Source organism: Gopherus evgoodei, chromosome 7 (assembly GCF_007399415.2).
Source record: "Gopherus evgoodei ecotype Sinaloan lineage chromosome 7, rGopEvg1_v1.p, whole genome shotgun sequence".
In the NCBI taxonomy this organism is placed as follows: Eukaryota; Metazoa; Chordata; order Testudines; family Testudinidae; genus Gopherus; species Gopherus evgoodei.
This window is the reverse complement of record NC_044328.1, coordinates 111,684,984-111,711,206: the sequence shown is the minus strand read 5'-3', so window position 1 is coordinate 111,711,206 and position 26,223 is coordinate 111,684,984. Positions and strand designations below refer to the sequence as shown.

Sequence of the window (26,223 nt, the reverse complement as noted above, 5' to 3'; positions counted from 1 at the left end):
GCTGTGCCTCGTTGGCTGTAAACCCTGTTTATTTTATTTATTAAATTTTTTTTAAAAAAACCCAAGTGCATACTGTTGCCATGGCAGCTTAGTATCCTAAGATTTTATTAATCCTTGATGATGGCTTTGTTTTGTAATTGCCCACAGGAGGTGGAGTTTGTTTTTCCTTCTGTTTTGGCATGGTGCACAGAGGAGAAATGTGGCTCCAATCTCTTATAAGGTCCCACTAGCAATGACTCCTTGCAATGAAATTAGGATGAATATTTCATTGTTTGCCAGGAGAGGGATGCTATGTAAAAGAGGCACAGAGGTGCTGCCATGCCTGCTGCTTTCCCTGGCTGTGTACACTAGAGAATTGAATTGTGGGTAAATGAATTGGTTGGCTAGTACTAGTCTTAGTACCAGCAGTCCAGTGGTCCATAGTAGCCGGGGTATTTCAGTTGTAGCTTTGCCTTTTGTCCCATGTACGCTTTTCTACACCATTGCAGTTGCACTGCCCATTGGGTACCTATCCCTATACAGCTTCTCAAAGTAGTGGTTTCTGAAAGGTAATGAAAGACTTTCTGGCAGCCTTCAGGAATCCCAGGGGAATTGTGGTAGAGGAGATCAAACTGCTCCAATCCCTTGGAAAATCCTGGCTGCTGACTCCGTTTCCTAGGCCTTTTCTCAAAATGTAGGCCAGAATGAATGTGCTCAGCTCTCACTTCTTGCTTGGTTTCCAGAAACTCCAGCCATATGTTTGATTGTCCTAAGGATTTTACAGTATTTTTCCTCTATGGTCCCTATATTGCTTCCACTTACGTGAATGGTAAAACTCCTATTGACTTGATTTCTACTGAAATTTTGAAAATTAGCTGTTGGGTGTCTGAGGCAAGGAAGTGGAGGCCCTTCTGGCAGTGCCTGTGAAGAGCCAGAGACCAAGACTAGCAGCTGATGGAGTTTTTGTGAGGCACCATCTGTCCCAGCATAACCAACTTCATGCAGTACCCGAGGTTGATAATCACCAGGTGGAGCACTACTTTTGGGTCCTGACAAGAAGTGCATATTGGTGGAGTAAACTGTTCTCAAGACTTGGGATGAACAGAACTAACTATATAAGTTGAAGGAGAGCTAGCCTCAATACTGCACTGCCCCCACAAGGACAAAACTTCCAGAAAAAAAGAGAGTCCTGTGCAAATTGGCTGCCTTGGATAGTTACTAGTCAGTTGGGCACCAGTTTGGGATCAGGAAGTCCATAGTGAATGCAACTGTCATGGAGGTTTGCATGGCAATACATACTGTATTGTAGGGGTGTGAGATTAAAGAGAGTCAGTGCCAGAGATCACCGAGGGATTTAAATGTCTGGGGTTCTTGAACTGCACAGGAGATATTGATGGAACCAGTATTTCTATTCTGTGCTCCTCTATACATACACACACTCCACCAATACATTCCCTGCTCTAACTCTTCTCCCTCCGTTCCTTTCATCACAGTCTCTTCTAAGTGTGATGTGAACCCAATAACATTAGAATTCACATTGAATTTCCAAACCTATGATGTTCAAGTGGATTCAAAATTAGGCCAGACAAGTTCACCCACCCCTAATACTAACTGCATCCAGTGCATTTACTCTCCAGAAACTTCTGCCACACATTTGATTGTCCTAAGTTTGTTCTCTAAGAGCCCTATACTGCTCCCAATTCACTCAATGATAAAACTCCTATTAACTTCAAGGGTGCAGGATTGAGCCTCATGTTGGGATGACATTGCACTTCTCAGAATCCTGCTAAACTCCAGCCTGGTTGTCTGGAGTGTTGAACAAAATCTCCCAGTCAATGGCAGCTTCCCCCGCCTCACGTCCAACACAAGCAGCTTTTGTAGAGAAATTCTTGGAAGTGTGAGATAAGAGATAGTGTCTGAGTCGAAGAGTCCTGTAGTCGGGGGGCGATTAGGAGGCCTGCCAGCTTCAGCGGCCCATTCTGTGCTCTCTGCAAAGAGCCTCCAACATCCGTGTAAACAGAGACTGGACTCAGGAAACAGGCGCCCAGCAAAACACACCAAATATCCTGCCAGGAAACACCAGATTCAATAATACCATTGGCCTACACAAGACAGCCAGCTCAGTAGCTTCGCAATACACACAACAGACATTCATCAACTTACGCAGGTTTACACACCTGCATAAAATACATGCATGTACATGCCACACACTTGCTTATACACACACACAGAACTGCACATTACAGACCTATGCCCCACATGTGAACACAAATACACACAACACCAAGACTTACACAAAGCGTGGTTTGAAACACATGAGGCATGGCACACATACACACACCATTTTAACAGCATGTTCTAACCACAACTTGAGTTTGATTTATTTCTAGGGTAAATTGGGGGATAAAATCCCTTCTCAGGCTTTTGCTCCAGCATGTGCTTTCTGGGAGAGGTTCTCCAAAGCACTCAGCTTTGGCCAGGGTCGGCTCCAGGGTTTTTGCTGCCCCAAGCAGCAAAAAGGAAAAAAAAAAAATGCCGTGATCACAATCTGCAGCTCTACCACCGCTGCTTCAGTCTTCGGCTGCAATTCAGTGGCTGGTCCTTTGCTCCGAGAGGGAGTGAGGGACCCGCCGCTGAAGACCAGGACGTGCTGCCTCTCACTGTTGGCCACCCCAAGCAGCTGCTTGCTGGGCTGGTGCCTGGAGCCGGCCCTCGCTTTGCCCTAACTTGATGTCAATGGGAGCAGAATTAGGCCTCTCCCGAGCATTTCTGAAATACAATCCTTCCTTCTGATTTTTTTTTTAGGTCTATTCAGACGCATTTACTTATTTCACCCAAACAAAATCAAAGCAAAACCCAATCACACGTATCCCATTTTAATGCACTTTTTTGGCATAGCAATTGACACAGTAGGGCCCATTAAAAATCCGCAAAGGATCTGAAAATTACATTTTGCAAAATATGTCAGGCCAAATCCTGGTCCCCATGGAGTTTTGCAAGCAACTTCAATAGGATTAGGATATCACCCTTGAAGATTTGTCAGGGTTTTGAATGAATGATGATTTTAAAATCTAGGCTTTCCCCTCCTTTGGGAGAGTATTAAGTTATTTTTTCTAGTACAGTTAGAAGTCAAATCCAGAGGATTCTGAAGCTGGAATAGCTGGGGCTGCTGGAGGTCAGAAGTGAGATGGGCCCCTGAGCCAGGGCCTCAGGACTGCTATTGCAGGTCCTGCAGGTCAAGGATGAAGTGCATTGGCAGAACCAAGTGTAATATGGATACATGTCCAGTGCTGGTGGTTGGATGGGGTGCTGCAGGCCAGGATTGCTTGCACTGGCAGAGATGTACGGTACGGGTTCAGGGCTCATATAGGAGGTGTGCTATATATCAAGAATTAGATAAGTGCCAGAGCTGTGCAGCAGTCTCCTTGCTGGTTTAACAGGACAAATAGTCCAATAAGCACACTCCCTGAGTGATTGACAGATTCTGCAGTATTACTGGGGACAGGGAGATAATGCAAACATATTCAGAGTTTAACGTGAGAGTTATTTTATTTTGCAATCATTTCCCCCTTTTTCATGGGTTACAACAGTGGTTCTCAACCTATTTACCATTGTGGGCTGCATATGCAGCTCTCCATGCGTTATATGGGCTGCAGTCACACCGTATATATATTACCTCTATGGCCCTGAGGATGTCACATGGGCCACAGCTATGTGCTGACTGGGCTTCAAGTGGCCCATGGGCCACAGGTTGAGAACCACTGGGCTACATAATGTAATATCTCCATCTGCCAAGGGATTATTTCACTCCCTGCAGCTGACATCCAGCTTTGAGCAGCAGAATCTTTAGATGAAGCGTGATATTGTTCCTCAACTGGTAGTTGCCACCACAAAGCCCCCTAATAATAAATTTACACTTATTTCAGTGCTTCGTTCGTTTTGGTAGTATTTTCTGCCTCTGTGACTTTCAAGCTGAGGATAAGCTTTCAAATATATCTTATTTGAAACTTGGCTCAGCTTATCTTTCCCCATGAGTTTAAATTATTCTCCTATCCCTGTTTATTACTTAAACTAGATTGTCTCTCTATCTGATTTTTGCTCCTCCTGTTTGGTCCTGTAGTTCAGCCACAGATTCTGATAGTGGAATTATGACCATATGAACATCATGGCAGTCTGCTCAAATTCTGTCCACAATTCCAAAATCCACTCACAGCACTAAAACAGTTAGCTATTTCTGCTAAAATAATCAGCAGTAAAACAATTAACAATATCAACATTCACACTGGCATCAGTAAGTTTCAGAGTTAACCACCATACAGCTGAATGGGTCACTTTCTTAAGGCCAAACCTTGGTCCAGTTGAAATCAATGGCAATTTTGCCACAGGCAGTCGTGCTATTGTTTCAGATTGTCCAGGAAGATTCAATAAAAGAGCACTGCAGTGATATCACATCATGAAGATTTTGGCTAGACCCATTACTTCCAATACATAAAAGTCTGAGTTTTGCAGTAATCAATGAGGCCATTAAAGAAGCATAAGGGCAGCATGGTGTCCCACACAAAATCAATCAAGCCTCTCATGATGAAGCAGGCAGAGAAGTTGAGCAGTGAGCAAGGAAGTTTTTTCACATAACTATGAAATAATAATCAGAAGAGGAAATATGAAGAATCCATGGTAAAGTATGTAACTTTGGTATAAGTATTCTCTTATTTTCATATTTGCCTCAGTGTAAATTTCCCTGTTCAAGATTTAGAAAATCTGCAGAAAATACAGTATTTTAAGCATTTATCCCATGACTTTAAATTAAATTTTGCAACACAGTATTGTAACAACACTACTCAGTATTTCTATGGCACATTTCTTTTGAGGATCTCAAGAACTTTTCAGTCATCAATAAATTAAGCATCACAAGCCCTTAGAAAGCAAGTAAGTATCTTTATCCCCAGGGTATACAGGGGTTAAATCAGATGCAGAAAGACAAAATTATTTGCCTGTAATTATGGAGTGAACTAGCTGCAGAGTTGAGAATAGAACCCTGAAGTCCTGATCCCCAGATCTCTGCTATAGCCATTAGCCAATACTGTCTAATACAAAGGAAAATCATTAATGTTAAAAAAAAAACACCACAACAAAAAATACATTAGAAAAGATGTTGGGGGAGCAGTTCCTCTAGCCAAATGTGCAGAGATGTTATGTTTCCAGAAGAAAGAATGTGCCACAGACAACAGATATAATAACTAGATACCATAAACTCATGCACAAATGGAGAACTGGGACTAGAACTCACATCCTTGAGCGCCAAAAACAAGGCTCTACTTCTTGAGCCAAAATCATTTTTTTAAGCTCTTGCTAGTAGTGGCTTCCTTATCCTCCCTGTTGGTCAGACACTAGGGACCAAATTTCCAAAAGAGCTCAGGGGCAGATTTTCAAGTTCTCAGTTCCCCCAATTAGAGTCTGGTTTTCAGCACCCAGCCTTTCACAGGGTGATTGGCCCTTTAAGGGGAGATGGGTCCAGCTCCACCTAAGACACCCTTAGCTCACCTTCCATAGTGGAGAAAATGAGCAATCATGGGGCAGACAGATCATGTAGCTAAGTCTGGCCTTCTGGTATGGAGATAAGACAGACACTTGTGGAGAGAAGGAAGACTCTAAGTAGGAAGGCCTGAGAGTCACTGCTTGGTAGAGAGCAGGGACGGTCTCAGAGAAGCCCAGGAGGGCCTGAGGGGTGAGAACAAAGCCCACAGCGTAGGTTGAAGAGTGTCTGCAGTTTCCCAGAGTGAAGACAGACCGACCCTCAGGCAGGAGGGGTTGTGCCCAGCTTGGGACTGGGGGTGGAAGACTCTTGTGTGTGTGTTTTGGACTTGAATACCCTGAAAGGGGTGAACTCTTTTCTTTAATGGCTTAGCTGGAAGGTCAAATCACTGGAGCAACCAAACCAGGTTGGAAGATTGGGAGATTCAACCTGAGGAGAAACTGAATTAATTGTTAGCTCAAAGTCAGAGCCACTTTCATTGTGCTGAGCTCTTCTGAAATTCTGGTGCCAGCTGTAGGTACTGAACCCTTCTGAAAATTACATCCTAGAAGTCAACATCTCACTCATTGACACATGCCAATATGTTACGTCACCAGTGCTATTTAAAATTACCTGGCAGCCCCGATATGCACAAGCTCAGCTGTAGTTCAGGGCCATATTCAGTCTCGTTAGTAGTCATGGAAACCCATGATATGATATGAGAAAGGCAACAAACCAATGAAATATCCTTACCAAGAACAAATGCCGAGGATGCCTGTTTTTCCCGGACACTTTTATCAGTGTTCCCTCTTTCAGAAACTCCTGAGGGAAGAAACAGAGGCATCAGTATCATTATTGTGAACACCGAATACCCCTCAAAGAGAACAGAGGGAATTAAATGCTTTTGCCTTTACTGGAGGAGATTCTAACACTCCTGTCTTGCTAGCCTGATCTCCTCATGACAATAAGGTCTATTCATTATTCAGATCAGTCCTATCTGTCCTGGGTCAGCCAAGTGTCAGTGTTGCTCCTTTTTACCATTTACTTTCATACCAGTACTATACATCTGTCAGGGACAGGGCAGTTTCTTGCTTACTTCTCTTCCCTATTATCCGCTGTGTTTATACAGAAATGACTCTGTCAAGGGTAGTGGAATCAACATTTAACGGACTCCGAGAAAAGGACATTCACCTTTTAAATATCCCCTACAATGAGAATGAACCAACAAACACCAGGTGAACATGGGCTGCAAGAGTATTAGAATCACAGCATATATGCAAACACACACATAGACATATAGTCTCTCTCTCTCTCTGTCCCTATATAATTATTATTTATGTAGCACCACAGATACATATGGCCCTTCTCACACCAGTCAAGACAATGGACTAGATTCTGATCTCACTAACTTGAGAGTAGATCTAGAGTAACTCCGTTGAAGTCAATGGAATTAATATAGATTTACACTGCTGTAAATGAGATCAGAATCTGACCTAGTGTGCCCTTCCAGAATAATTTACAGAAGGGCCAAATCCTGCAAATCTCATGCGTTAGGGATGGTAAAATCAGGCCCCAAGTTAAAACATTACCTGGCGTGGTAGAGGAAAAGGTAGATGAGGTCTGCAATGGAGAGATTCTGCGGTTCCTTAGGTTAGTAGTGTGAACATTTTGAGAGTTACATAAAAGTTTTTGTTTTAAGATGTTGTTATACTGAAGGGAAGTTTCATGTTTGTAGGGCTCAAGAAAGGAAGATTAAGCTGAGGGATAGAGGGAGGGAAGCTGAACTGTGCAGGCTTAAAAGTGAGGACAAGCAACTTGAATCTGATGTGGAAGACAAGGCAAAGCATGTGAAGAGATACTTAGGTACAGTGTGTGTGTGTCTGTATGTGATACAGACACTTCTATTTCTGTGTCACTTATGAATTATATATTACTTGAAAAATACCTCTAGGGAATGAGAAGAATAACAATAATGAAAACAAGTCATTTCCCCTCATTCCAAGCTCTTCACCCAGCCAAATACAACTGCCAAGCTCCGAGACCGACAGTCTGTACTTGCCAGCACTTGAGAACTTTAAACATGAACATTATGGGGAAAACGATAGCGACTCTAATGAAATACACTGTACCGGTGAGCTTTGCGGACAGCTACAGTGGGAAACTGATTGCTCCTTTGCTTAGAAAATAGGGGCTGCTCTGTCACTCCTAACAAGAGACACTTGGCATGTCTGTCTTAGTGCTGGCAGAGTGAAGGTCTTTTACATAAACCAGGGCTTCAATTCTTATCGGAATGGCCCAGTAAACAACACCTGTAGACATGAGGGCTGAAATCTCGCCATCCACCCAGACAGAAATAAAGCTGGTGGAAAACAATGTCCTTATCAGAGGAGGTCCGACTGCAGCACTCACCCTTCCTGGCTGGAGGAGGTTGCTTTGCCCCCTGACACTGTGCTCAATGTGTACCAGCTTCTGCAAGTTTTCCTGAGGGAGAGAAAGAGTTTAGGAGGTGGGATGGTGATTGTTCTTTAGACAAGCAGACGTACTCTCCCCTCACTCCCCACCAAGAGATAACATTGACATTAAGCAGTTTGGAGTCAGAGCAGAGACACCCAGACAAGGTTGGGCCAAATGGGATATTAGGACCAGATTGACCTACTGGGGCCTAACTGTTTTGTGGGGCTTTATTGAGCTGCTTCCCCACCTATGGTTGGGTTGCCATACATCTTTCTGTCCATGATACTCCTACTTGCTGCTTCCTATCCCACACAGTGCCCATTACTGATCATAGAATCATAGAAGATTAGGGCTAGAAGAGACCTCAGGAGGTCATATAGTCCAACCCCCTGCTCCAAGGGCTTTGTCAAGCTGGGCCTTAAAAACCTCTAAGAATGGAGAGTCCACTACTTCCCTAGGTAACCCATTTCAGTGCTTCACTACCCTCCTAGTGAAATAGTTTTTTCCTAATATCCAACCTAGACCTCCCCCACTGCAACTTGAGACCATTGCTCCTTGTTCTGTCATCTGCCACCACTGAGAATAGCCTAGCCCCATCCTCTCTGGAACCCCCCTTTGGGTAGTTGAAGGCTACTATCAAATCCCTTCTCACTATTCCCTTCTGCAGACTAAATAAGCCCAGTTCCCTCAGCCTCTCCTCATAAGTCATGTGCCCCAACCCCCTAATCATTTTTGTCACCCTCTGCTGGACTGTCTCCAATTTGTCCACATCCTTTCTGTAGTGGGGGTCCCAAAACTGGACATAATGCTCCAGATGTGGCCTCACCAGTGCCAAATACAGGGGAATAATCACTTCCCTTGATCTGCTGGCAATGCTCCTACTAATGCAGCCCAATATGCTGTTAGCCTTCTTGGCAGCAAGGGCACACTGTTGACTCATATCCAGCTTCTCATCCACTGTAATCCCCAGGTCCTTATCTGCAGAACTGCCGCTTAGCCAGTTGATCCCCAACCTGTAGCAGTGCATGGGAATCTTTTGTCCTAAGTGCAGGACTCTGCACTTGTCTTGCTGAACCTCATCAGATTTCTTTTGGTCCAATCCTCTAATTTGTCTAGGTCACTCTGGACCCTATCCCTACCCTCCAGTGTATCTATCTCTCTCCCCAGCTTAGTGTCATCTGCGAACTTGCTGAGGGTGCAATCCATCCCATCATCCAGTTAATTAATGAAGATGTTGAACAAAACCAGCCCCAGGACCGACCCCTGGGGCACTCTGCTTGATACCGGCTGCCAGCTAGACGTCGGGCCATTGATCACTACCCATTGAGCCCGACAATCTAGCCAGCTTTCTATCCACTTTATAGTCCATAGATTCATTAGACTCTGTAGTGACATTCTTCCTCCCTGATCCAGGAAGTGAGCTGGAGGCAAAATATGCTGCTCCCCTCCCCCGTAAATACACCCCCTAAGGGCCCACACATTGCTGTCTCCTTTTACCAAATAGCTGCTCTTGCTGAGGTGACAAAGGTAATTGAAAGCACGTCTTTATACTTTAGAAACTTGCTAGGATTATCTGGGGTTTTACATTCAGGATTAATAGATTTGTACCAGGGGTCTGAAAGGTTAACTAGCGAGCACAGTCCTTCCTTTCAAAAGCCTTGCAAAGATCAGGAAGCTTATTACCAAAGACTGATACTGTTAACTGCTTACCTGGCCTGAGCAGCACAGGCACAATAAATGAGTGCCAGCAAGTTGTGTCAACTTAGCACCCAGCATGGTATGTAAAATGAATCTAACCAAAACAATGCTCCCATTAAAGGAACAATATCAATCAGAAGGCACTTATTTATGCTGGGGGAAGGGAAGAGGTTTTAATTACACATCTATCCCGATATAACACGACCCGATATAACACAAATTCAGGTATAACACAGTAAAGCAATGCTCCAGGGGGTGGGGCTGTGCGCTCCGGCAGATCAAAGCAAGTTCAATATAACGCAGTTTCACCTATAACACGGTAAGAATTTTTGGCTCCCGAGGACAGCGTTATATCGAGGTAGAGGTGTATTGTCATTACTTTGACAACTTTGATAAAGAGTCTCTATCAGCATCTCAGGTCTCCTCTGTTATACGGTGACACTCCACCCACCCCGGTCCCTTTTTATTTGGCAAATGGTATTGTTGATATCCTGGATACCAAGGGATCGGGATGACAAACTTAGGCAATTTAGTTAGGATTTCTTCTGATCACTATTGCAGTTGGAGACCAAAAGAAGCTGCCCAGCAGTAGTAATGGGACCTCACTGGGATACATTCAGGACAGGTGTCTAAAAATGAGGACTGTGCTGCCTGTAATAAACTGTAGAGGTTTAAAGGGTAATACAGCCCTTTCTTAGCTCAGAGTAGTGAATGTTTCTTAGAGCAGTAGGTTCCTCTAATACTGTGTGACAGTGGTCTACTTTGAGCTTCTGTTTGTGCATGTGTAAAATGCAAATATTTTCGTACCTCACATGAGTGCTGTGGGGCTAATTAATATTTGTAAAGTGTTTTGAAATCCTGGGGTAAAAGTTGCTAGGGGAAAAGGTGCTAGAATATTGTTACCATTAAAGAAAATGCTAATAAATTAATTATTGCTGTTCCATAGAAAACATAGGCTGTAATTCAATGCTCCTGTCAGATTTGGAAGTGTAGTATGATGTGTTAGTACCAACAGGACTCTCCCTCCTGTCCCAAGTCTAAATTATAGTGTAGGAATTCATCCAGGTACATGTCAAGTTATTAATACTGTATTCTGAATGACTCTGTTGAGTTTGTTCCGTAATTAGAGTCAGCATTGATAATCTATGAAAGAGAAGAAGCAGTTGCGGATTTGTGTGTGCTTGTATATGAGTGGGTTACAATAGCGGGAATACAGCTTCCAAGACCAGCAATTTGAGTCTCATGAAACCTGCCCCTCAAGAAAATGAAGTGCATTTATAGAGGTTGGGGAAGGAGGAAATTGTGTTTAATCTCTTCCAGGTCACTGCTTTAACACTATGATATTATTACTGCGATAATAATCTGATAAAGTGCAAAAGTCAATATGGAAGTTTAGAGGAAATGGTTCTGAAATAAACTCTTAATCAGCAAAAATTATACAGTCCATGACTTCTGTAAAGCCCAAAGAATCTCCAGATGCTGTGCAAACTATGGCCCAGATTCTCTGCTGTGCCCTCCAGGGGAGGAAGTGGGGGAGTGGTGGCATTAGAGAGCTAGTTGCATAGGAACTGAATCTATGCTTCAAAGTATGGAAGAGTTCACCTTTCTGGTGCTATTTTTCAGATGAAGGTGTAGCTTCTGCAGAATTTGAATGTGTCATGGAGATCACATACATACACTAATTGGGCCAAAAGTGTGACATTGTTGTACTAAGGCAGGGGCAGGCAAACTTTTTGGCCTGCTGGCCACATTGGGTTTTGGAAATTGTATGGAGGGTTGGTTAGGGGAGGGGGTCGTGGCCTGGCCCCCACCCACTATCCACCCCCCTGGGACTCCTGCCCCATCCAACTCCCTCTGTTCTCTGAAGCCCCTCCCAGGACCCCTGCCCCATCCAACCACCCCTTCTCCCTGTCCACTGACTGCCCCAGGAACCCCTGCCCCTGACTGCCCCTCACCAGCCCATCCAGCCCCCCACCTCATTCCTGACTGCCCCCGAGACCCCTGCCCCCATTCAACCCCTGGTCCCCACCCTCTGACCTCCCTGACCCCTATCCACATCCCTGTCCCCTGATCATCCCCCTGAACTCCCCTGCCCTCTATCCAACCCCCCCTGCTCCCTGCCCCCTTACCACGCTGCCTGCAGCACTGGTGGCTGGTGGCACTACAGCTGCACCCCCCGGCTGGAGCCAGCTATGTCATCGCCACCGCGCAGCACAGAGACCGGGTCAGGCCGGGCTCTGCAGCTGCGCTGCCCCAGGAGCTTGCAGCCCTGCCACCTAGAGCACTGCGCTGGTGGCGGAGTGAGCTGAGACTGCGGGGGACGGGGAACATCAGGGGAGGGGCCACGGGTGAGCCTCCTGGGCCAGGAGCTCAGGGGCCGGGCAGGAGGATCCCACAGGCCAGATGTGGCCCGCAGGCCATAGTTTGCCCACCTCTGAACTAAGGGATAACAGAGATTTGTTCCCAGATAGATGGCAAAGAAGGAGGAATAAACTTTAAAACAAAGAAGTGGAAATGGATGCACATCAAACATCACATATCCAAACATCCCCGAACTTTGGGATGTTCAGAATCAGATCAGAATTTTGCAAATGGCCTCTATCTGTGGTACAGGTTATCAGGGAAAACCAAAACCCTAGATCCTAAAACTACTTATGCAATTCTCATGGCAGGAGTCCATCTCTGCATGAACAGAGAAACCTGCTCAGGGCTTATGGCAAAAAAATGTTCGGACCAGTTCTGATCCTCTGGAATGCTACAGAGGTTTTAATACTGGCTTCGGGGGAGCTGGGTTACAGTCTCAGTCTTTTCCCCTAGCACTGCTTACAGCGGCTCTGCTAAGGCAGCTTTTCCCCTTCGGAAACATAGGAACAGTTTTACCTGCTGCCTATCCCTCTGTACAAACATTAAAAGTTGTGGCAGAGCAAAAATTTATGGTCTTGATCCGTGAGGAAAGTGTCACTGAAATCTGTGCTGTAAAACAGCTGGCGAAAATGCTGGCTGTGTTTATGGCCTTGGTGCGCATATTAGAGACATGACTTTTAAACCTAAGCATCAGAGCTTGCCAGATGTGAGGAAAAGCTGACATTCTTGGCTCCAAGAACTCATCTGCTGCAAACAGCTGCTTCCACTTTTCCTCTGAACAAAACATGAAGGTTTCCTTTTTAGAAGATGAAGGACAATTCTTACCAAAGGCTCTCATTCCTCATGCTGGCAGAGCACCTAGAGAATCCCTAGGCCAGCAGGTGACAAGTACATTGCTGTGGCAGCCCCAAAGGAGTGGATCTCATGCCCCATAGCTTCTGCCTAAATCCATCCATTCTGTCAGCTTTAAAATCATGTCTGAAAATAAACCCTTTCTCAAAAGCATTTGTTTGATACTTTAATTCACCTAATTCTCCTCTTCCTTTCCATATTGATGCCAGGATGTTTGCTTATTTTGCTCATCTTTTGGATTGTGCGTTCTATGAAGTATGAATGATTGTCATCATGGTCATCATTATTATTATTTAGCTTATTGCAGAGAAGGGTAAGAGGTGATTTGATGGCAGTATATAATTACCTGCTCAGGGAAAAGGTATCTAGCAGACAAAGGCATAACAAGATCCCAAGGCTGGAAATTAAAGTCAGTGAAGTTCAAATGGGACATAAAATGTGTTTTACAGGGAGGGTAAATATGCATTGGAACAGCTTCCCCAGGGATATGATTCAGGTCCCACCAAATTCACAGTCCATTTTGGTCAATTTCATGGCCACAGGATTTTAAAAATGGTAAATTTCATGACTTCAGCTATTGAAATCTGAAATTTCACAGTGTTGTAATTGTAGGGATCCTGACCCACAAAGGAGTCATGGGGGGTGGGGTCACAAGATTATTGTGTGTGGGGAGGGTTGTGGTACTGCTTCTACCCTTATTTCTGAGCTGCTGCTGGGCAGCTGGAGAGCACTGGCGGCTGGCTGGGAGCCCAGCTCTGAAGGCAGAGCCACCACCAGCAGCAGCAGCAGCTGCACAGAAGTAAGGCTGGCATGGTATAATATTGCCACTCTTACTTCTGCACTGCTGCCTGCAGAGCTAGACCCTCAGTCAGCAGCTGCCACTCTCCAGACACCCAGCTCTGAAGACAGCAGCGCAGAAGTAAAGATGCCATCGTATCGTATTGCCACCCTTACTTCTGTGCTGCTGCTGGCGGGGCGCTGCCTTCAGAGCTGGGCACCTGGCCAACAGCTTCCGCTTTCCGGCCGCCCAGCTCAGAAGGCAACACCGAAGTAAGGGTGGCAATACCGCAACCCCCGGCAACTCCCTTTTGAGTCAGGACCCCCAGTTTGAGAAACATTGGTCTCCCGGTGAAATCTGTACAGTGTAGTGTAAAAGCGCACAAAAGACCAGATTTCACAGGAGGAGACCTAATTTCACAGTCCGTGATGCATTTTTCATGGCTGTGAATTTGGTAAGACCATAGATATGATACATTCCCTGTCACTTGAACTCTTTACATTCAGATTAGAGACTTCCTAAAAGAAATGCTTCATTTCAGTCACAAGGTATACAGAAGGTCAGAATGGTCACAGGCCTTAAAATCTACATATTATTTATAATAAAATAATAATGATAAATAATAATATTTGAATGGTCGGTGTAGAGACCAAAGTGCCTTGGTGAGAGGAGGAGCATATGCTTCATAAATAATAATATTAATATTTTATGTTGTTTTGTGAAGGTATTTCTAAGGCAATGTTTCAAGGCACTGTAGAAAAACTTTGGTGCTCTTAGCTGTCTCTTTGGGTTAAATTCTGTCTCTCGTGCTTTAGCTAAAGTCAATGGGATTGAGAACCAAAACATGCATCCAGGGATAGCATTTAACTCAGAACATGCATCCACGGATAGCATTTAGCCCCGGATAAAATTATATAAGATAAAAATGGCTGGTATAATGCAGTATAGAGAACCACAGTGGGACTCCACTGGAACCTGTGGGAAAGTACTAGTGACCAATAACTCGAGTGGAACTTGTTCCATTGTTATAAAACCAATATATGTAAGATCAGAATCAAGCCCAGTACCTCCTGTATTCTGAACTTGATATTGCTCCTTACTAATGTAAATAGCAAAACTCCTATTGACTTAAATGGAAACAGGATTTTGCTCTCTGTGAACAAATGGCTAGAACAGCTATCTGAAGACTATCTTCACTAACATCCTGGGCCTCTAATCTCCAGCCACAGGGTGCTAGTAACCCACACTGACCTCAACGGAGGCTGCTGAGTGCTCCGCACTTTTGAAGATCGATCATTTATTTAAGATATCTAAATCTGTATTTAGACACCTAATCTAATAGGATCCTATATTTGAAAATCTTGTCCAACTGTACTGGATTGTGGTCTACATGAGAGAAAATCAGGAGTAACTCCTCTGAAGTCAGTGGAATTATACACTAGTAAAAACGTATAACCCACGTAAGGGTATGTCTACACAGTAAAAGCTGTACATGGGGTAACCAGCTAGCTCAGGTAACAATAGCAGTAAAGACAGCACAACACAGGCTTCCGATCTGGCTAGTAAGCCAAATCCATACCCAGGGTCCATGCCAGGCTTCTACTACCTGCACAGAAGCCCACACTGTGCTATCTTCACTGCTATTGTTACCTATGCTGGCTGGTCCAAGCTAGTGCTGGTAGGTTAGCCTATGTACAGCTCTTGCTGTGTAGACATACCCTTAGTGAGTTCAGTATCAGAGGGTAGCCGTGTTAGTCTGGATCTGTAAAAGAAGCAAAGAATCCTGTGGCACCTTATAGACTAACAGACGTTTTGGAGCATGAGCTTTCGTGGGTGAATACCCACTTCCTCAGATGCATGTAATGGAAATATCCAGGGGCAGGTATATATATGTGTGCTAGCAAGCAAGCTAGAGATAACGAGGTCAGTTTCTCTACGGAAAAGGATAAATGGACACAAATCAGACATTAGGAATGGCAATATAATAAAAAACCTGTAGGAGAGCACTTCAACCTCCCTGGCCACACTATAGCAGACCTTAAGGTGGCCATCCTGCAGCAAAAAAACTTCAGGACCAGACTTCAAAGAGAAACTGCTGAGCTTCAGTTCATCTGCAAATCTGACACCATCAGCTCAGGATTGAACAAAGACTGTGAATGGCTTGCCAATTACAGAACCAGTTTCTCCTCTCTTGGTTTTCACACCTCAACTGCTATAACAGGGCCTCATCCTCCCTGATTGAACTGACCTCGTTATCTCTAGCTTGCTTGCTAGTGCACATATATATACCTGCCCCTGGATATTTCCATTACATGCATCTGAGGAAGTGGGTATTCACCCATGAAAGCTCATGCTCCAAAACGTCTGTTAGTCTATAAGGTGCCACAGGATTCTTTGCTGCTTTTAGTGAGTTCAGAGTCAGGGTTAACATCCGTAGGAGCAAGAACAGACCTATGATATCTTCAACTAAGGTTACGTACCTATATACATCCCAGACTGGAAGCAGAGTCCATGAAATTTCCAGTGTCCCACTCACTCATTCCTCAGTGTACAATATTAACACATCCACAGCCAAGGAGAAAACAAAGACTTTGGGCTGAATTGTGCACTGACTAATTGTGCAAACTATACTGAAGTCAGTGAAGTTACTCTAGATTTACTCCAGTATAAACAAGAGCAGAATTTAACTCATGGAACCTAGATCTGGAGCACACCATGGAGTACTTACCCTCGGCTAAAGGGATCTGAGTTTCTGGGATAGTACAGTGGGGTGCCACATACTCCTCAGCAAACTCAGAGAAGACAGTATCAATCATCAAATCACAACTCACCCCTTGCTGCATGCTGTCGTTGGCTCGGTCCGTAATTTCAGAGACAATGAGTAAGGCAGCTGAGGGGTGAAGCAACACAGAAAGGCACAAAGCACATGAAAGGTTAGAAAAAGCAACCTATATCCCACCTTTTTATAAATACATCTTTTAAAGAAATGTATTGGCTAAGCTGCATTGGCACCTTCTGGGGCAAGCTGCCCTTAATAAGTAGAATCCCAAACAGTCCTACTTGCTTTCCACATCAGGTCCCCTCTTTCCTTCCCTTTGTCTCTCTCTTGCTGTAATACCATGAGTCAAGCTAGCCCCAAACAAGAAAGCTCATGGGACCATCTTTAGGTGCTTTGGAATTTCACCAAATCATCTTGTGACTTATCTTCCAGAAGCAGTTTTCGGTAAGCATGACAGTTTATCTTTAGCTTATGGCTAGTGCTTTAAATGGTGGGCCAAGTTCTGCTTTCAGTTATATATAGGGTCAGTCAGGAGTAACCCAATTCATTTTAACTGATTTACTCCAGGTTCAAACTGGATGTGCTGAGAACAGTATTTGCTTGATTTAATATAACATTGGCCTTGATCCCCATGTGACCTCATACTGACTTCAATGGGAGTAGCCCACAAAGATTATTCCAAAGCAACTAGAAGGCCCTATCCTGATAGGTGCTGAGCACCTCATTGGTTCTTTGTTTTGAATAAGCTGATTTTTATATGTTGTCTCTCCAGTGTGTGTGTGTGTGCTGGTCAGAGCTCAAGGAACAAGTATATCGCTACCTCGATATAACGCCACCCGATATAACACGAATTTGGATATAACATGGTAAACCAGTGCTCCGGGGGGAAAGGGGGCTGCACACTCCGGTGGATCAAAGCAAGTTCAATAGAACACGGTTTCACCTGTAATGCGGTAAGATTTTTTGGCTCCCAAGGACAGCGTTATATCAAGGTAGAGGTGTATAGACCAAGCCTTCTTGCTGATTCCAGACCTCTGCAGCATCAGCACCAGTGTAAAACAATGGTGAGCTGCAAGTTTATTCTGGGTAATGGCATGCAAATAAACACATCAGGCCATCCCACTTTGCTTCAGAAGTATCATACCCAGCATGGGTATGCCAAGACTGGATTAGGATTTAGCTGGTGGCTGAGCTCTGGGAATGAATCAAAAAGTTTGAGCTAGGCTTGTGTGTGCACTCAGTTCTCTTTCTGTAGGCCCTGCATGCTGGAGCTATAAGAAGTCCCCAAATCTTAACCTGCAGATCTTTACTGCATGTGCTTGTGAAATAGCAAGGGACTGTCAGAAACTGTGCTCTGCTCTCCGTTCTAGAGCTAGATATGAACCAATCCTTAATCAACCAAATCCAGATCAGGATTAAAATTCTCTGGCCAGCACAATGTGCTGAGCCCAAACAATTCAGAACTTCATGAATTTTTGAAATCTAGGATTGGGTCCCAGTTCTGTGGCTCATGCTTGCTTTTATTTATTCACAGGCTGAGAAGGCAAGGTAGGAGGCAGACAACAGCAGTCTGACTTCCCTCTTACTTGCCCTGCACATAACCTCAAACCTGCTTTGAAAGGTTGCCTCCTCCTTCTTCCTCACAGTATTAGGAGGGGGGTCAAGTTTCCCTGTTAATGTGACCATAGGCCTCTGATGCTGAGCTGAAACGACCGACGGCAGCTGAATTTGAATTTGAACTTCCATTTCAGTGAGAAGACCCTGCCTCAGGCCATTCCACAGGAAATATGGAAACAGGACAGGATGCAGCTTTACATTGTGCCTGAGTTTGATCTTACTTACACCATTTATACACTGCTATAAACTCCATTCCCTCCAGTGGAGTTACTCTTGATTTACACTAAGAGAACAGTGAGACCCATGCAACCTGAGATCACTCTGTACTAATGAACACAGCACCACTGTGGCCAATATTTTCTCCTATTAGAAGAATCAGACCTCTTCATTTTTTATCCAGAAGTTTCAGATTTTTTAGCAGATTTGGTCATTCTGAATGTATGACGGGTCAGACATAGACTGCTCTGATACCATTGGGAGTTGAGGGTCATGCAATAAATTGTTGTATTAATAATTAATATACTTGGCCCTGTACAAACCCAAAAACGTATAGTCTCTACTCAAAGAGTTTATACTGGAGAGGCAATCTCCCCTAAATTAGCCGTGAGACCTCAGATCAGACCTATGCCATCGCAGTCTGGGCTTCATTCACACATTCCTGGGACAGATCTTACTGTTAGTTATTGATAATACTAAAAGTTTCTCTTCTACCATTGGAAATTACCTTGTGTGTCTTCATACTCTGCAGAGTCAGGACAAAGGTTATTCAAGTAATCTGTAGGAAACAATCAGATATAGAACATCCAGTAAATTCCCAGATAATTAAAGAGTTTGGTTTGACTAGCTGAAACACACAACTGTAATACCCCATAACCCTTTACTCTTTTATAAAATCACCTATATGGGAAACAAAGGGAGGTCTGGACAGATTTTCCTTCCAAAATTAAACCTGGCTTTTTTTTTAACCCAAGTTTTGTTTTGATATTTTGGGCTTATTCAAATCTGAGATTCAAAGCAAAGAATGTCAGGTGTAAAACCTCACAAACTGGAACTAACTAAAATGTTTCCCTGTTTCTCAGCCAAGAGAAGCTGGTGAGTGTGACACAGTTTGATTAATAAATGGTCTTCTGATGAATGTTTTCTATTTTCACATTTGAATGCATGGTACTAGATAGAATTACTATTTCCTATATTAATAGGAAAAGGGACATAGTACAATTCAATATTTCTCAATGTTCCAGTGTTTTGGACATAGAGAATTTAAGTAATGATCACAGGAGCTAAATTAAAATTTGAAAATAGATTATGTAAACTATATATAATAGGAATCTTACTTAGAGGCCAATCTTGCAAACCTTTACTCACTCAAACAGTTCCATTGGCTTCGGTAGAGCTACTCATGAAAGTCGAGGTATTTCTCTCTCTCTCTCTCTCTCTCTCTCTCTCTCTCTCTCTAGTTCCTTATGTGACCCTCATCACTGTAGTATCTGGGTGCTTTTATTTATTAAATCCCAATCCTGAAAATATTTACTTTTTTAAATTAGCTCTTTGATTAATGCAAGCCCCCAAATGTCACATTTGAGAATCAGGTCTATATCCCAAAGTGCAACATGGATCATGGAACCCCCCCGTCCTCAGTCTCCCCCACTCATGTGAGTTCACTTCTTCCAGGCCCTCCCATACCTCTTAACTGTACTGGTCTCTCATCTGGATTCTGGAAGGTTAAGAGGAGTCTGCTATTGTGCCTTTCAAAGCCTAGTCTGGCAGGGAGGTACTGTGCGGTGCTGGCATGCTGTATTTAGGCTTCCCTTTCCCAGCTGCATGCTCTACACTTGGCTAGAGACATTTAACTAATGTGGGCAACTCCTTTTGGCTGCAGCACAGTAATTGGCAACCAGTGTCGAGATTAAATACCTTTCCTTATCTGGGTAGAAACAGCTAGTTGTGAACATAAGAGCCGGTGTATTTTATTTTTCACACTGTGCAGAGAAATTGAATGACTGTACCTTAGCAAACTCTGCCTGTCCTATCATCTGAGGGCATCTGCTAGCATCCATGGACTTCTCTAAACCTAGATGAACTGCTGCAGTCACCCATTGTTTAGAATGTCTTGCAATGCCTATACAATACCTTGTATCTGCATGCAACAGCCATCCTAGGTGATTTAAAAGCATTGGTTATACCAAGTGGCTGCAATGCCCAGAACAAAGACTATCTCACATCTGGGTGTACCAGTGCTATCTACAATACTATCTATAATAGTTTCTCCCGAGTGTGAATGGGAATTCACAAGCATTGCAGCTGTACTGCTTCTCCTAACTTTGTCTGACAATGAAGTTCCTCGTGTTTGGTAACCGCCCTAAAACTCTCAGCAATAGTGCTGGCTCCCATAGGATTAGGTGCACCAGAAGTCCCAGAATATACTGAGGTGGTAAGAGGCACTGTGTGTGTGGACACAGCAAATCCATTCTATCAGAACAGTGTTGCTGTATGCATGCACATAACCTCTATAAGGACAAAGCATGACAGCTAAATGTCACATACAACTGTTGTTCCTTGAAAGGCTCCATTTCCTAGTGTAGATATACCCAGAGAGGGAAACAAGTCAGTCCAAAATATCCTCCTACTGGTATGTAGTGCTCACTTGAGTCACTGTTACTAAAAAAGCAGAAACAGCTGTGAAAAATGAGTTGCATCTTTGATCAATGTATTTGGAGCAAGATGAAACTGCTGCTAATCTGTGCTGTGAATAAAATTTCAGACAATCCCTTTGTTCTGCTGCATTTATAGGAGTCCCCTCTAATATGCTCTTCCTTTTATCAGCTGTTGAGTATGGGAGGGGTTAGCTGCTTACTTCTCACTGTCCCATACTTAGGTCATCTCCCATCTTTCCCCACCCACCCACATACATACACCCAATATGGTTCTTTATCTGTACATCTAATGATCTCTGGTTTCCTGTGATTCCATCTGATGCACTGACCTGCCCCCACTTCTGCTCTGCTGTGCTGTAACATCCCTCCCCAACCAATTCACTGCTGTTCCCTCGTAGGGAGCCTCAATATCCTAATCCAGTGCACTGAGTGTTCATTGCATGTTGCTAGGTCCTATCCCTGTTGGAATGGCTGCTCCTCCCACAAACTACAGCTTTGGCTGGAGTGGATTTGCAGTGGGCAGGATGAGAAGGAGCAGCCACGAGGAGCCAGAACCTCAGGGGACATTCTACAGAGTGTGTGACACATGTCAGGGATAGCGGGGAGCATAAAGAGAGATTTTGTGGTGTGGCAAAGTTTAGACTGGAGTTTTTCCAGAGTTCAGAGGTGTTGGCTCAGGATCATCACTAGCTTTAAGTGACCCAGGTATGGGCTAAGCTATGAATGGCATCATAAGTAAAATCAAACATATATGCTGACAACAAGTGTCTGGGCACTCTTCCTTCCCTGCCAATGGATACCAATATGGGTAAGTCCAGGAAAATGAGGCTTACAAGAGTCTGACTTTGCACACTCCAATCCTATAGTTATACTTCAGCATGATCTCACTAAACAGAGGTCTTTCTCCCTTCACTATGCCCATAGCTGTCATTAACCCCCAGTGGCCTGTCCAGTGTGCAATTCAGTCATTCGCCAAAGCCAGATCACACATTTGGATTCCAGTCTGTTGTTCTGACCGTATTCTGTCCTCCCCAACCCTGGCCTGCCATCTACATATGACCCCAGCACAGTGCAGGAAAGACAGGTCTCTGCTGTAGCAAGTTTAGAAGTGCTTTAATCTTGCTAACCTGTGAGTAGCACGCGGTACTGGAATATGCGCTGCACCACTTTCAAAAACTGGTGTTTCACATTCAGGGGGCTGCCGCCAGGATTCTGCTGTCCTCAAAAGAAGGGGAAAAACACAACAGTCAGTGCTCTGTAGTCTGAGTCCTGGATTATAACCTCACATGCTTAATGCACCCCCTGGAGACTCTCCCATGGCGACTACATATACAAGTGCTACTGAGCTGCTTCCCATTTATCTGCCTAGCTGCATATATATCAGAGCTTAGATCTGAATCTTCATCTCTATAAAGAACCAATACAGGAAAATTTAGCACTGTTTAGCACCATTCATATTCAATATCACAAAATAGTTCAGGCCAAAGTGGAGGAAATAAGAAAAAGATAGGCAGAGAACCAAGCAGAAACTAAGGTCATAAGAGAGATTTTAGAATGATATCCAAGGAGCCAAAGCAACTAAATCAGCATGAAGCTTGCTGGGTTCCCATAGGCCTTTTTGCCATTTTTCAGATTTTATGTCCATTGGGTTTCAGGTTAAGAATCAGGCTTGCGTGGGCCAAATACAGCAAAATACCCCAATGAGACTAAACTGAGGAAGCTGATCCTCCAAACACCTTGCACAGTCCTCCAACAAAACACAAAACAAAACAAAACCCAACAATCCCTCAGTTGGTTGATTTCCATGTCCAACTCCCAAAACTAGCTGAGTTACATATGGCTTCAGCTTTCATTTTCAATGTTTGCACAGCTCTAGCAGTGACTTGGAAAGAGAGGAAGGGGGACAATGTTAATAGTGATAGGAATATGATCTAACCAAAGAAGGCAGACAGAAGAAGAGCCGGTTTCAGACAGCAATGATGCTTTATGTAATTGCTATATTTAGCTGCTAGCGATGAGCACTCTGGAAATACGGTAGTGTAGATGGAGAGATAGATATGACAACAAAGACACTGAAGTGTCACAGTGTGACACTGGCCCTTTAAGAGGCCAGTGCACCTGACTCCCCCAGATAGGTTTAAAAGAGGGCAGCTGGGCTCTAGAGGGAGGAGGTCCCTGAAGAAAGATAGGAAGGGGCAGGTGAGAACTCCCTGAGCACAGAGGATAGACAGAAGGAGCAGTAGAGAGTTGCTTGGGGAAACCTACAGCAATCAGAAATCTCCATAGGCCGTCACTGGAAAAAGGAAGGAATTGCCAGGTAGCTTGCAGAGAGTTGCCTGCTGGCCTTCCTGAGCCAGAGAGCTCTGGCCAGAGGGGACTGAAGGCAGAGAGCAGCAGAGGGAGATGCCTGCTAGCTGTGTGAGCCAGAGAGCTGAATCTGGAGGATCAGAGAGGGCTGGAGGTTGGGGTGAGGGCTCTCACTTTGTGGTGAGAGATGCTGGAGCTGCAGAGAGCTTGAGCATGGGAAGAAATGTCAGGGCTGTATGTTGATGGATTGTTGGGGACCTGGTTTGTTATAGCTTATATGCATGGGGCTTTCTTTTGTAATAAATTAACTCAGCAAGGGCTATTTATACTCAGAAAGACAGCTTGGACTATTTCTGGGACCATTCAAAGAGAAACTGAGGCTAGCACACTGGTTGTGCTGCTGCCTGATGCCAGAGGGTGCCACAGATGGTGGGCACTTTACGACAGTCTTATATATTCAAAATGCTATGTAAACAGTAACTTATCAGACCCTTACAACACCTCTCTGAAGGAGGTAATTATTAGCATCTTCAGAAACTGAAATGCAATCAGGTTATTACATGACTTGCCCAAGGTTACACTGACCCGGTGGGAAAAACACGATGAGAACTCTTGTGTTCTTGGCACCTAGTGGTGTGTTCAGTCCACTAGCTCTGCCCATCATCCCACGCTATAGCAAGTTAGATGAATGGACCTGTACAGATGAGGGATCAACCCTTCCTTCCCTTAACTGTAGTGAGACATGGGAAAGGATCAGCACATTGCCTTCTGGGTGGCCAATCCTATCAACCTTTAAGGCATGATTTTTGTCTGCGATTAAGAATCATTCCATCTATCAGCAAAAGGGGAACATGTTGTTCACTGAAATATGGCAGCTGTGAAACTAACCAGTGGATAATTACACCAAGACAGTGAATGAGATGGACAAATACAGACTGATTTAGCCGAAGGAGTATATAAATTGAGCAATAAATGCCACAGATTCATAGATTCCAAGGCTAGAAGGGGCCACTGTGATCATCTAGTCTGCCCTCCTCTATAACACAGGCTCTAGAACTTTCCCAGAAGAATTCCTAGAGCAGATCTTTTAGGAAAACCATCCAATCTTGATTTTAAAATGGTCCATGATGGAAAATCCTCCACGACCCTTGGCAAATTGTTCCAACAACTAATTACACTCATTGTCAAAAACGTTCACCTTATTTCCAGTCTGAATTGGTCTAACTTTGACTTCCAGCTATTTAATCACATTGTACCTTTCTCTGTTAGATTGAAGAGTCCATTATTAAATATTTGTTCCCCATGTAGATACTTACAGACTGTAATCAAGTCATCCCTTAACCTTCTCTTTATTAAGCTAAACAGATTGAGCTCTTCGAGTCTATCACTGTACGATATGTTTTCTAATCCTTTAGTCATTCTTGTGGCTCTTCTCTGAGCCCTCTCCAATTTATCAGCATGCTTCTTGAATTGTGGGCAGCAGACCTGGACGAAGTATTCCAGCAGCAGTTGCACCAGTGCCAAATAGAGGTAAAATAACCTCTGTGCTCCAACTTGAGATTCCCCTGTTTATGTTTCCTAGGATTGCATTAGCTCTTTTGGCCACTGGGAGCTCATATTATGCCAATTACTCACCATGCCCCCAAATCTTTCTCAGAGTCTCTGCTTCCCAGGCTAGAGTCCCCCATTCTGTAAATATGGTCTGCATTCTTTGTTTTTAGTTGAATACGTTTACATTTAGTTGTATTAAAACACACATTGTTTCCTTGTGCCCAGTTTATCCTCTGAATCAGTGACCTGTCCTCTTCATTATTTACTATTCTCCTAATTTTTATGTCATCTGCAAATTTTATCAGTGAGGATTTTATGTTTTCTTCCAGGTCATTGATAAAAATGTTAAAAAGCATAGGACCAAGAACCGATCTCTGAGGGACCCCACTGGAAACACCCCCTGCTCGATGACGATTCCCTTTTTACATTTACATTTTGAGACCAATCAGTTAGCCAGATTTTAATCCACTTAATGTGTGCCATGCTCATTTTATATTGTTCTAGTTATTTTAATCAAAATGTTGCACTACTGAATCAAATGCTTTATAGAAGTCTATTACATCAGCACTATTACCTTTAGCCACCAAACTTGTAATCTCATCAAAAAAGATAACAAGTTACTTTGACAGGATCTATTTTCTATAAACCCATGTTAATTTGCATTCATTACATTACCCTCCTTTAATTCTTTATTAACCGAGTTACATATCAGCTGCTCCATCATCTTGCCTGGGATCTATGTCAGACTGGCACGCTCATAATTACCCAGGTTATACCATTTACCCTTTTTAAAAATCGGCACAACATTATCTTTTTCCACAGTCTTCTGGAACTTCCCCAATGCACCAAGACTTACTGAAAATCAACATTAATGGCCCAGCAATCTTTCAACCAAGGAAACCTAGTCAAGTTCACGGATGTGTTTAGGCCAACTCTAAAGGTTCATAAGGATCATCTACATCAGGGCTCGGCAACCTTTCAGAAGTGGTGTGCCGAGCCTTCATTTATTCACTCTAATTTAAGGCTTCATGTGCCAGTAGTACATTTTAATGTTTTCAGAAGGTCTATTTCTATAAGTCTATAATATATAACTAAACTATTGTTGTATGTAAAGTAATAAGGTTTTTTAAATGTTTAAGAAGCTTCATTTAAAATTAAATTAAAATGCAGAGCCCCCTGGACCCGTGGCCAGAACCTGGGCAGTGTGAGTGCCATTGAAAATCAGCTCATGTGCCACCTTCGGCACGCATGCCATAGGTTGCCTACCCCTGATCTACATGTATTCGACGAAGTGGGCATTCACCCATGAAAGCTCATGCTCCAATATGTCTGTTAGTCTACAAGATGCCATACGACTCTTTGCTGCTTTTACAGATCCAGACTAACCCGGCTACCCCTCTGATACATAAGATCATCTGGCATTGAAGGACTATTAATGGTTTGGGATAACTTGGGCTGCCTTGGTTCTGGCTAGAACTACAGAAAGAAGATCACCCCCTCCCTCCCATGTAATTTCACTCTTAAAACTCACCACAGAGGTGCAATATTTCTGCACCTATTTGCAATTGCCACCCCAATCCTGTTTTTTTGAAAAATTGGTCCTTTAGCACCTAAAGCAGTGAAAACTACAAACAGCTGTGCCAGCTTAAAATCAGGGGGAAAACCCCCCTCATCTTTC

General features: G+C 43.8%; 1 protein-coding gene across 4 annotated transcripts in view; it reads right to left on the bottom strand.

Annotated features, from left to right (window-relative positions):
* FGD5 (FYVE, RhoGEF and PH domain containing 5) overlaps positions 1-26,223 on the bottom strand; it is a 153,363-nt gene that overhangs the window by 22,855 nt on the left and 104,285 nt on the right. For 2 of the 4 annotated variants that reach the window (XM_030570192.1, XM_030570190.1), the window contains exons 8-12: positions 21,815-21,902; positions 18,758-18,808; positions 16,469-16,527; positions 7,901-7,972; positions 6,245-6,313 (exon numbers count right to left, since the gene is read on the bottom strand). In XM_030570192.1, coding sequence (XP_030426052.1) covers positions 6,245-6,313; positions 7,901-7,972; positions 16,469-16,527; positions 18,758-18,808; positions 21,815-21,902 — 339 coding nt within the window. The remainder of the gene's footprint in view (positions 1-6,244; positions 6,314-7,900; positions 7,973-16,468; positions 16,528-18,757; positions 18,809-21,814; positions 21,903-26,223) is intronic. The other 2 variants (XM_030570191.1, XM_030570193.1) reach the window with 2 other exon arrangements.